Source organism: Oncorhynchus tshawytscha, linkage group LG16 (genome assembly GCF_018296145.1).
Source record: "Oncorhynchus tshawytscha isolate Ot180627B linkage group LG16, Otsh_v2.0, whole genome shotgun sequence".
Taxonomy (NCBI): domain Eukaryota; kingdom Metazoa; phylum Chordata; class Actinopteri; order Salmoniformes; family Salmonidae; genus Oncorhynchus; species Oncorhynchus tshawytscha.
This window is the reverse complement of record NC_056444.1, coordinates 18,512,587-18,524,393: the sequence shown is the minus strand read 5'-3', so window position 1 is coordinate 18,524,393 and position 11,807 is coordinate 18,512,587. Positions and strand designations below refer to the sequence as shown.

At 41.4% G+C, this 11,807-nt stretch overlaps 1 protein-coding gene across 1 annotated transcript in view; it reads left to right on the top strand.

Annotated features, from left to right (window-relative positions):
• Positions 1–11,807, top strand: part of LOC112216509 (contactin-associated protein-like 2) — a 142,485-nt gene that overhangs the window by 94,685 nt on the left and 35,993 nt on the right. The window contains exons 16-17 of the mRNA XM_042298643.1: positions 5,891–6,047; positions 8,613–8,740. Coding sequence (XP_042154577.1) covers positions 5,891–6,047; positions 8,613–8,740 — 285 coding nt within the window. The remainder of the gene's footprint in view (positions 1–5,890; positions 6,048–8,612; positions 8,741–11,807) is intronic.

The following is an 11,807-nucleotide window of genomic DNA, read 5'->3' as shown; positions in this document are numbered from 1 at the left end:
AGCGATAAATTAATTACTTACCTTTGAAGATCTTCCTCTGTTTGTAATCCCAAGGGTCCCAGCTACACAACTAATGGTCGTTTTGTTCGATAAAGTCCTTCTTTATATCCCAAAAAAGTCAGTTTAGTTGGCGCATTTGATTCAGTAATCCACCCGTTCCACTCGTTCAACATGCAGACAAAGGAATCCGAAAATGTACCAATAAACTTCGTCCAAACAAGTCAAACAACATTTCTAATCAATCCTCAGGTACCCTAATATGTAAATAAATCATCAAATTTAAGACGGAATGTAGTATGTTCAAAACCGGAGATAAATAACGGGGTGCGCGCCCTCATCCACGTGCTCCACAAGACTACAGTCAAAATGAGAGCCACCTTGAAAAACTACAACTACTAATTCATTTTTCAAAAAGCAAGCCTGAAACCCTTTCTAAAGACTGTTGACATCTAGTGGAAGCAATAGGAACTGCAATCTGTGAGTTATTTATTTGTATATTCCATATACAAGCGTTGACAAGAACAATGACCTCAAAAAAAAAAGAATTCTGGATGGATTTTCCTTGGGTTTTCACCTACCCTATCATTTCTGTTATACTCACAGACATTATTTTAACAGTTATAGAACATTCAGAGAGTTTTCTATCCAATTATACCAATTATATGCATATCCTAGCGTCTGGGGCTGAGTAACAGGCAGTTTACTTTGGGCATGTCATTTATCCAAACTTCCGAACACTGCCCCCTAGCCCTAAGAGGTTGGTATCTGCACCTGCTCTTCATATACCTGTCAGAGGCAGCAGACCCCGGCCATCAGAACCCTAATGGCATCTAGAGAAGATTGTTTCCAGCTCATTCAGACACTGTTGTCCTTAACCCCAATGACAGCGGGTGGCAACACACACACGTACACACACACCCATACATACACACACACACAGTAAAAATACTCTCTCATCCTGCTCATGTCCCAGTGTATTTCCATAGGTAGGTAGCCCATGGGGCATGCTGCCTATATTGATCTGATGTCCCTCGTATATTACTGCAAACACACAACTAGCTGGCCTTACACACACATTCACTCTCAATGTGTTATGTGTGTGTGTGTGTGTGTGTGTGTGTGTGTGTGTGTGTGTGTGTGTGTGTGTGTGTGTGTGTGTGTGTGTGTGTGTGTGTGTGTGTGTGTGCGTGTGACCAGCATGCTCGTATGCAAGTCCAGACCTTCAACAAGCCACTACTAAGCAAAGGGAGAGAGAGAGGGAAAGAGAGGGGGAGAAAGAGAGTGCGAGAGAGAGAGGGGGGAGGGAGAGACAAGGGGGGGGGAGATAGAGATGGAAGTAGAGCCAAACTGAAGAGAATAGAGGAAGAGAAAGAATGAGAGATGAGGGGTGGGGGTTACATAGCAAGGGATTAAGCGGAGCGGGGGAGTATAAACGAGAGAGGGGGGAGAGAGAGAGAGGGAGGGAGAGGGGGATAGAGTGAGATAGAGAGAGGGAGAGAGGGGGAGATAGAGAGAGAGGGAGAGAGAGGGGGATAGAGATGGAAGTAGAGCTGAACTGAAGAAAATAGAGGAAGAGAAAGAACGAGAGATGAGGGGTGGGGGGTTACATAGCAAGGGATTAAGCGGAGCGGGGAGTATAAATGAGAGAGAGAGGGGGGGAGAGAGAGAGAGAGAGAGAGAAAGCCAGAGGGGAAAACAGTATTTCTGTCACTAGATAACCCTGTGACTGACAGCTTCATTTCCCTGCCATAGAGATCAAGCCAAGCAATTAGATCCAAAATGGCGTCTGTCGTGTTCCTATCCCTGTCAGGAGGATCATGCACCTGCAGAGTGCTACTGCAGGTCATCAGAGCCGTAATGTTTGTATCCCTGTTGGAGTGGCAGGACAGTGGAACTTTAAAACCTCTTAGCGCACAGATCCCGCTGAAGGGATCAAAATCAACAACATCTGGTGAAACTGGAACGCGCCAAATTCAAATGACAAAATTGTAATATTAAACATTCATGAACATACAAGTATCCTACATCATTTAAAAGCTTAACTTCTTGTTAATCCAATCTCGTTGTCAGATTTCAAAAAGGCTTTACGGCGAAAGCATACCATGTGATTATCTGTGGACAGCGCCCCGCATACACCAGCATTAAAAACATTTTCAAAACCAGCAGAGGCATCACAAAAATCAGAAATAGCGATAAAATAAATTACTTACCTTTGAAGATCTTCCTCTGTTTGTAATCCCAAGGGTCCCAGCTACACAACTAATGGTCGTTTTGTTCCATAAAGTCCTTCTTTATATCCCCAAAAAGTCAGTTTAGTTGGCGCGTTTGATTCAGTAATCCACCCGTTCCACTCGTTCAACATGCAGACAAAGGAATCCGAAAATGTACCAATAAACTTCGTCCAAACAAGTCAAACAACATTTCTAATCAATCCTCAGGTACCCTAATATGTAAATAAATTATCAAATTTAAGACGGAATGTAGTATGTTCAATACCGGAGATAAATAACGGGGTGCGCGCCCTCATCCACGTGCTCCACAAGACTACAGTCAAAATGAGAGCCACCTTGAAAAACTACAACTACTAATTCATTTTTCAAAAAGCAAGCCTGAAACCCTTTCTAAAGACTGTTGACATCTAGTGGAAGCAATAGGAACTGCAATATGTGAGTTATTTATTTGTATTTCCCATATACAAGCATTGACATGGACAGTGACCTCAAAAAAAATAATTCTGGATGGATTTTCCTTGGGTTTTCGCCTACCCTATCAGTTCTGTTATACTCACAGACATTATTTTAACAGTTTTAGAAACTTCAGAGTGTTTTCTATCCAATTATACCAATTATATGCATATCCTAGCGTCTGGGCCTGAGTAACAGGCAGTTTACTATCCAAACTTCCGAACACTGCCCCCTAGCCCTAAGAGGTTGGTATCTGCACCTGCTCTTCATATACCTGTCAGAGGCAGCAGACCCCGGCCATCAGAACCCTAATGGCATCTAGAGAAGATTGTTTCCAGCTCATTCAGACACTGTTGTCCTTAACCCCAATGACAACGGGTGGCAACACACACACGTACACACACACACCCATACATACACACACACTGTAAAAATTCTCTCTCATCCTGCTCATGTCCCAGTGTATTTCCAGTAGGTAGGTAGCCCATGGGGCATGCTGCCTGTATTGATCTGATGTCCCTCGTATATTACTGCAAACACACAACTAGCTGGCCTTACACACACATTCACTCTCAATGTGTGTGTGTGTGTGCGTGTGTGTGTGTGTGTGTGTGTGTGTGTGTGTGTGTGTGTGTGTGTGTGTGTGTGTGTGTGTGTGTGTGTGTGTTTAGCAGACAGATACAGCTTTGTCACGCTAAGTACCGTAGTGGAGCTTCCCAAAGAGGAGCTATACCAGCAGCTGTTATCAATCCACGTCTCTCTTCCCTCTCTTCTTTTCTCCTTTTTTCTCTTACTTCTTCTCCTGTGAAGGATTGAAGTGTTTGCAGGGGGATTTAGCTCTGTGACAAGAGGGAAGAGATGAACACAGCGAGAAAATAGAGGAGAGACAGGCTCTAAACTCTCGTTTTGAAGTTGAATTTGTTAAAAGGCACACTAGGGAGGAGAACAGAGTACTTCTTCACAACCACTCTCTATCTCTATCTCTCTCACACACACTCTCTCATTTTAAAGGGGGCAATCAGCAGTTGAAACAATAACAAAGTGCCATCCCTGACACTGTTTTGGTAAAAAGCTGAGGGATGAGCTGGAGAAATGTAACCACTCTAAAAGTCATAGATAGCTATGGATGCAAGTACCAAAAATTACAATTGTAACCATGTTTGAGGGTATACAGTGTTTGTTTACATTTTCCCTAGTATACATAGGACAAGCTTATATTTTAGTTTGATAGGGTAAGACAGTTAAACTAAGTGGAATTTATAAGACATATTCTTTAAGAATCAATGGGTAATACATATGGATTTATATTGCCCCGTTAATAGTCTAATAGGTGTATCATTTAGTTAGATGTTCTATTCCTCTAATTATATTGCTCTCAAGAGAAAAAGTTGAAAAGATTGTTTCAAAAATGTTCATTACAAAAGACCTTTAAGGTGATTGACACAAAAGACCCACATTGACTTGAGCACCTGGAAGTGTATATGAGTGAGCATGTACGAATGCACACACACACACACACACACTCACACACACACACAAACATCCATCCACACACACACACACACACACACACACACACACAAGCACTCACACACACACACACACACACACAAAAACATCCACACACACACACACACACACACACACACACACACACACACACACACACACACAAGCACTCACACACACACACACACACACACATCACACACACACACACACAAGCACTCACACACACACACACAAACACTCACGCACACACACACAAGCACACACACGCACACAAACACTCACGCACACACACAAGCACTCTCACACACACACAAGCACTCACACACTCACACACACACATACACACACAATCCGCCACACGTACACCCAGTGTTTGATGAGATATTAGAAATGCAGGAATAAATTATTTAATTTCCAAAATGCTATATCCCCCCAAAAAAGTCACAATTGTGTTTTTTTCCTCAGAAATGATTGCTTATGGGTACCTTCATGTGTGTGTAAAATATTACATGTTCTCATATTTTTTATTCATAGATTTTAGATGTGTTTGAACACTTTGCAAAACGCTATATAGCCATTGTTTAGCTGGAATGGAATGTTTGTGTCCTGTATATTTGACTGTGATATGTTGTTGTCTCACCTAGCTATCTTAACATGAATGCACATACTGTAGTTCGCTCTTGATAATAGCACCTGCTAAATGTCTACAATGTCAAATGTAAATGTTTTACCTACAGATAATATATTACTGTATTTAGTTATTATTTGTAAAAAATATATTAATGTCACAAGTGTATCATTTACACAGACGCTATTTGTTTCTGGCCATTTTGAGCCTGTAATTGAACCCACAAATGCTGATGCTCCAGATACTCAACTTGTCTAAAGAAGGCCAGTTTTATTGCTTCTTTAATCAGGACACCAGTTTTCAACTGTGCTAACATAATTGCAAAGGGGTTTTCTAATGATCAATTAGCCTTTTAAATTATAAACTTGGATTAGCTAACACACACACACACACAACGTGCCATTGGAACACAGGAGTGATGGTTGCCAACATTTCTGAAAATGGATATACTGTAAACATGTTTGAATGAAACTCTGTGTGCCACTAAGGTGAGACAGAGAGATGTTGTGTGTTTCAGAGATTATCATTGCTTTTGCTTACTCATCTCCTCTCTATACTGTGTCTCGGATTATAATATTCATAGCATTTTATATTTGGGACTTTATCACAACAGAATAGAAGATCTATATCCGTATATTGTGCCCTTTATTAAAAATAAAGAGAATAGCAATCTTCTCCTATCTCATATAGTCTCATATTGTGTGTGTTATTGTGCTGTTCCCAGATATTATGCATATGTTTCTACTCTACAGAGCGAGGCATCTGAATAAAACAATATTACGGCTCTTATTACAGACCAGTGACCCCCCCACCTCATAGACAAACACACACATTTAAAAAGACATGAACCAGGCAGCAGACTGGCATTGGGACTGGTTTAGAATCTTAAAAAGTGTGTGTGTGTGTGTGTGTGTGTGTGTGTGTGTGTGTGTGTGTGTGTGTGTGTGTGTGTGTGTGTGTGTGTGTGTGTGTGTGTGTGTGTGTGTGTGTGTGTGTGTGTGTGTGTGTGTGTGTGTGTGTATATGTCTTATACTAATATCCCCTGTGTGTGTCTGTGTCTCTCTAGATGGGACCCCCTACACATGGTGGGTGGGTAGGAGCAGTGAGAAACATTTCTACTGGGGAGGATCAGGGCCAGGGATACAGAAGTGTTCCTGTGGTATTGACAGGAACTGCACTGACCCCAAATATGACTGTAACTGTGACGCTGACCACAAACAATGGTGAGTACAAGGGTTGCCGTGGAATGGGGGTACTGTGTGTGTGTTCATTTTTATTTAACCATCCAGGATAGTCTCATTGAGATAAAAAATCTATTTTTCAAGAGAGTCCTGATCCAACCAAGACAGCAGCGGAGGGGACAATGTTTTGAGACATATCAGACATACTGTAACAACTGACATTTGTGTGTGTGTGTGTGTGTGTGTGTGTGTGTGTGTGTGTGTGTGTGTGTGTGTGTGTGTGTGTGTGTGTGTGTGTGTGTGTGTGTGTGTGTGTGTGTGTGTGTCAAGTCATGTTGTCGTAACTTGACTTTAACATTCATCTGAAGACTGTTATTTATCAAATTAACTAACTATGTTTAATTGTTTCCCGATTAAATAAATCATGTAACAATTAACTCGTTAGGATCTGGGGCACCACGAGAAAGGTTCTTTAAAGAGCTACCATCTCCCTAATTAAACTCTAAAAGGTCTTTACCTATCACATCTATAAACAGTCAACTTCTTAATCATAACCTCGTATCATATCATCATTCTGAACAGTCGTAACCTCCTTGCATCTGCAAAAACCAGAGCCTTACTTATGATTCAGTGCTACACAAATTGGTTTAATTATTTATTTACTAGCTAATTACATGAGAACACAGGATAAACATACATACTCTGCACCGGTTATTGACTGGAGACTTAATACACTGAAAACAGGTCCCTAGCGGAATGACAACAACATGGCTGCTTATTAAAGAAAATATGGAGAGGGAGAGAGAGAGGGACAGAAACACTTAACATTGGGACATTCAGAAACTACTTTCACCTACAGTAACCATATACGTTGCACACGAACTGCCGCCCGCTTTGAGTAAGAAATCATGTATGTTTTTACGTGACATGCCTGGGTTCGCTGGGGATCTCTCGATGAACAGGGCAGCCTTGGAATGGGGTTGGGCCTTTTCACAGCACGCTTGTAAGGCGAAGATGCTTCTTTGAAGATAAGCTAGCCAGACGGATCGATGGTTCCCAAGTGGAGAGAGTAGTGTAATACGATGGTTTGAGCAGAGTAACAGGATGGTCCTACTTAAATTCGCTTTCAAAAATACTTTACTTATTACAGCTAATCAGCCATTACAGTGATTGTCTGAGAGGTGAGTTTAATTTCTTCACCTCGTGTTAAGATTGAAAGTTCAAACCATTTTAAACGTGTTCTGGTCCAATGTGTTTTTTCTTAACCCATCATTTATACGTTTTGGTGGAAAGGGGCAGTTCTGGCAGGCTGGCACGCTCCTTGACCTCACTCCGGGCGGTAACTACTCACTGTGCAAAGTTTATGGCTTCTCAAATCACATCCCTCTCTTAACAAAAACACTTTCATATTTTATTCATATTACATGCACAACGCATAGTATGGAAACTTCATATACTGTGTATGTAGTGGGTATACTTTCCAAGTTGCAATATTTCCTTTATAACATTTTTTAATGACATCACAAAATAACCAACATGAGGACGTTAGTGTTCAAAAGATCGCCTCTGACCATTCCCTACGTTCAATGTTAGAAATATTGTTCCAGTAGTTGCTTTTGAACGTGTTAGAGTTTCAGCCGGAAAAAGGTCTATTGAGCCAAAGCACATTCCTTTAGTGAATTTGGAGAGTGCAGGCCTGGATCTCCTCCCTTGATTTACAACAGGATGTGAGTTGTTAATCCCCACTAGTTATTTCCTTCCACCTCTATGGGTGAGAGGGGGTCTCATTGAAGTTATTCATTGCAAACCTGATCTGACCTTTTTGGATTCTCGTGGACAGTCATGACAACCAGAAGTCCCCACAAGACTGTGTGTGTGTGATATAAATATTACACATAGAAACAACAAGGTTAGTGTATAAAAGTCTCTGTGTTGAAGCAGTGAGTGATGTCCCCCCCTCCTCCAATAATAACAAAACATTGTGTTTCTGAACCCTTTAAAACACCTGATGGATGTTCTCATTAGAATAATGTATGGCTGCTAGTTACTCTTTCTCTTTCTCCTTCTGTCCTTTTCTGAATTACCCTCTCCTTCTCTCTTCTCTTCTTCTGTCTCTCCCTCTCCTACTCTCCCCATTTGCTTCACAACACCCTCTCTCTCTCTTTCTTTCTCTTTCTCCTTCTCTTGTTACGATAACTGATGAGTGTTATTCTCTCTCTCCCTCTTTCCATTAATATTGTGTGTATTAATGTTTTTTTCTCCGGTTGAGTGAGTATGTGATCTATAGTACACACATCTCTATTTCCCCTCATTACACATAGAGTTGGCATGACACACACACACTTGGCTCCCATCGTGTCCTCCATATATTAGTTCTCATAAAAGGCAGAGAACAACAAGCAGATAATAAGGACAAATACAGGCTGCTTCAGAACAAAGACCATTTATTTAAAACGTTAACGCTTTACAAGTTTACCCTCTCTCTCTCTCTCTCCCTTTTCTTCATTCCATAACATTTGTTATATTTCTGCAAGATTAATATTATATAAAAATACTATCTCCTCCTTTTCCTCTCTTCCTTCACCTGTTCTTTCTTCTCCTCCCCAGGAGAGAGGACAGTGGTCTGTTGGTGTATAAGGACCATTTGCCAGTCAGTCAGGTTGCCGTGGGTGACACCAACAGGCTGGGTTCAGAGGCAAAGCTCACAGTCGGGCCGCTCCGTTGTCAAGGAGACCGTGAGTTCCGCCCATGAAGCTGTTATTAGTTTTTTTCAGTCACTTTGGTGCAATTTTCAAAAGTATGTGGTACATTTTCAAAATGCTTAGTACAAAACTCAAAACAGATCATCAAAAAAGGCAGTTGTTTCAAAACTCTAAGCATATTTTCAAATTATTAAGTATAACACACTAAATCATAGTCCATTTTTCAACAAACTTATTCAGTGTTTCATCTAGAAATACATGTTTCACATTGCAATACTGTATACAGTGCTTTTGGAAAGTATTCAGACCCCTTGACTTTTTCCACATTTTGTTACGTTACAGCCTTATTTTAAAATGTAATAAAAAAAGAATTCCCTCATCAATCTACACACAATAGCCCATAATGACAGATTGGTGGAGTGATGCAGAGATTATTGTCCTTCTGGAATGTTTCCCATCTCAAAAGAGGAACTTTTTGTAAACACCAAGACTCTTCCTAGAGCTGGCTGCCCGGCCAAACTTATCAATCGAGGGTGACCAAGAACCCGATGGTAACTCTGACTGAGCTCCAAACTTCTTCCATTTAAGAATTATGGCGGCCACTGTGTTCTTGGGGACATTCAATGCTACAAAAATCCTGTCTTTGAGCTCTCTACGGACAATTCCTTCAACCTCATGGCTTGGTTTTTGCTCTGACATGCAATGTCAACTGTGGGACCTTATATAGACGTGTGTGCCTTTCCAAATCATGTCCAATCAATTGAATTTACCACAGGTGGATTCCATTTAAGGATGATCCATTGATCAAGGATGATCAATGGAAACAGGATGCACCTGAGCTTAATTTCATGTCTCATAGCAAAGGGTCTGAATACTTGTGAAAATAAGGTATTTCTTAGATAGCTGAGGAAAATATTTTATTTAATCAATTTTAGAGTAAGGCTGTAATGTAACAACATTTGAAAAAAGTCAAGGTGTCTGAATACTTTCCAGAAGCACTGTGTGCGTGGGTGTGTGGGTGTGTGGGTGCGTGGGTGTAAAGGTGAGTGTGTACGCGCTCATACACACCCGCGCCCACATACTCAATTCAACTTGTGTCTTTTGTGTCAATCACCTTAAGGGTCTTTTGTCAACTTTTGAACTTTTTTCCTACAGAGTAATACAATTAGAGGCCTTTCATAAAAGGAATAGAAAATCAAACTCTATTATGCACACTTAAAAGGAGAGAGGAACAGAAGAATGAAGGAAAGAAAGGATCAATCGTTTCTGACCCTTTCGAACTCTATCATTACCATGTCCACATGATGTAGGGACAAAGGACCCGACCCTCAGTCATACCTGGAAGAGTTTGTGTGTGGGTGTGTGCAGGACCCAGCCCTCTCATTAGGCAGGATTATGGGTCTTCTTATGGCGGGAGATCGACGAGGGCGGCATTTTCTGAGCTAAACAGACCAAGGCGGTACCTCCAACAGCACATAATACCTCACATAATTAATTCTGGCCAAAAACAATGACAATATCTCTCAAACAGTGGCATATGGGCTTTTTAGGTGAGTGCTGATGCCGCCCTATGATAAGCAGTGCCCACTTTGTCAATGGCAGGGACTCAAAATAATGATCTTGTCCGTTCCCAGCGTGCCTCTCCAGGGTGCTGTTGGAGAGACACATCTCTGCAGCGCTCCACCAATGTTACGTCAAAACAAGAATCTAACATAAATCATGTAGCAGATCTAGGATATGGTAGAAAGAGTATGTGGCCTTTTCTGTAGGCTACAGACTGGAGATAAAATGGATGACAATGTCATGTGACAGATATTTTTTACATCATGTAGGTTTCTCTGATGAAATAGCCTTAACCCAAATGGCACCCATTCCAATAAAAATGCACAGACCGATGCTGACGCTAATTGGACATCTTGTTTGGTTCAGATTTTGTCAGGTCTGGACCAGCCTTGATTTGGCACAAACATAGATGTCTATAAATGACCTATTTACAACTTTCATTCAGAACCTAAAATTTATCTGATTCAACGTTCTGGAAATAGCTATTTTAAACTTTTCTTCAGAACCGAAAATGTACCTGATTTCAAAGCCCGGAAAATATGTATTTTTGTATTTGATTCAGAACCAATATTGAACGTAACTTCAACATCTGGAAAAATATGTATTTTAGACGCCTTACAATGTAATTTTGCTTACTTGGACTGTTCTTGTAGGAGCTTGTCTCGCGTAGGGTCGGCTGAACAGCCAGGACAGGCCCTGTGTGTGTGTGTGTGTGTGTGTGTGTGTGTGTGTGTGTGTGTGTGTGTGTGTGTGTGTGTGTGTGTGTGTGTGTGTGTGTGTGTGTGTGTGTGAGTCTCTTGCATCGGGTCCCAAGTTAACCCTTTTCTGTAGCCATGTCTGCCTCTGGGTAATCATAATTAAATAGCAAAGACTTCAAATAATAAAACGGGCCCAGTAGGTGGCAAGTGTGTGTGTTTGCGCGTACTTATGCTTGTGCGCGCGGCTTCTGGGGCAGTGCGATAAGCCCTCCTCTGTAAAAAGCACTGGACTCCTCCTCTTGCCAAGCATCACATCCCGTCCCAGAGCAGAGAGGCTTAAAGAGAGCGGGGGAAACAGAGAGGGATAGAGGGAAAGAGAGAAAGAGATTAAAAAAGAGGGGGAGAGAGACAGAGAAGGGGTGAGGAAGGGGCAGATGTAATGTTATTCAGGGCATGGCTGGAAGTGACAGATTTATCTGCCATCCCACACACACACACACACACACACACACACACCTACAAATAACCACACAGTCTCGTAAGTGTCTCTGTGTGAATGAAGTCTTTAGATTGAAGTTTCACACAGATCTCACTGAACAGATAACGACATACAATACATGCTACATCCCTCTTTCTCTCTCTCTCTTTCTTTCTCTCTATCTCTCTCACACTACCTCTCTTTGTCATCTTCCCCCTCCTCCTGCCAGAAAAATGCAGAGAGAGAGAAAGAGAGGGAAAGAAAGAGAAAGAGGGAGGGAGAAAGAAAGACAAAGACAATGCAAAGCTGAATTCCATGCCATGAGCTTTTGTTCCTCCCAAGGTCATCTGACATTTTATTT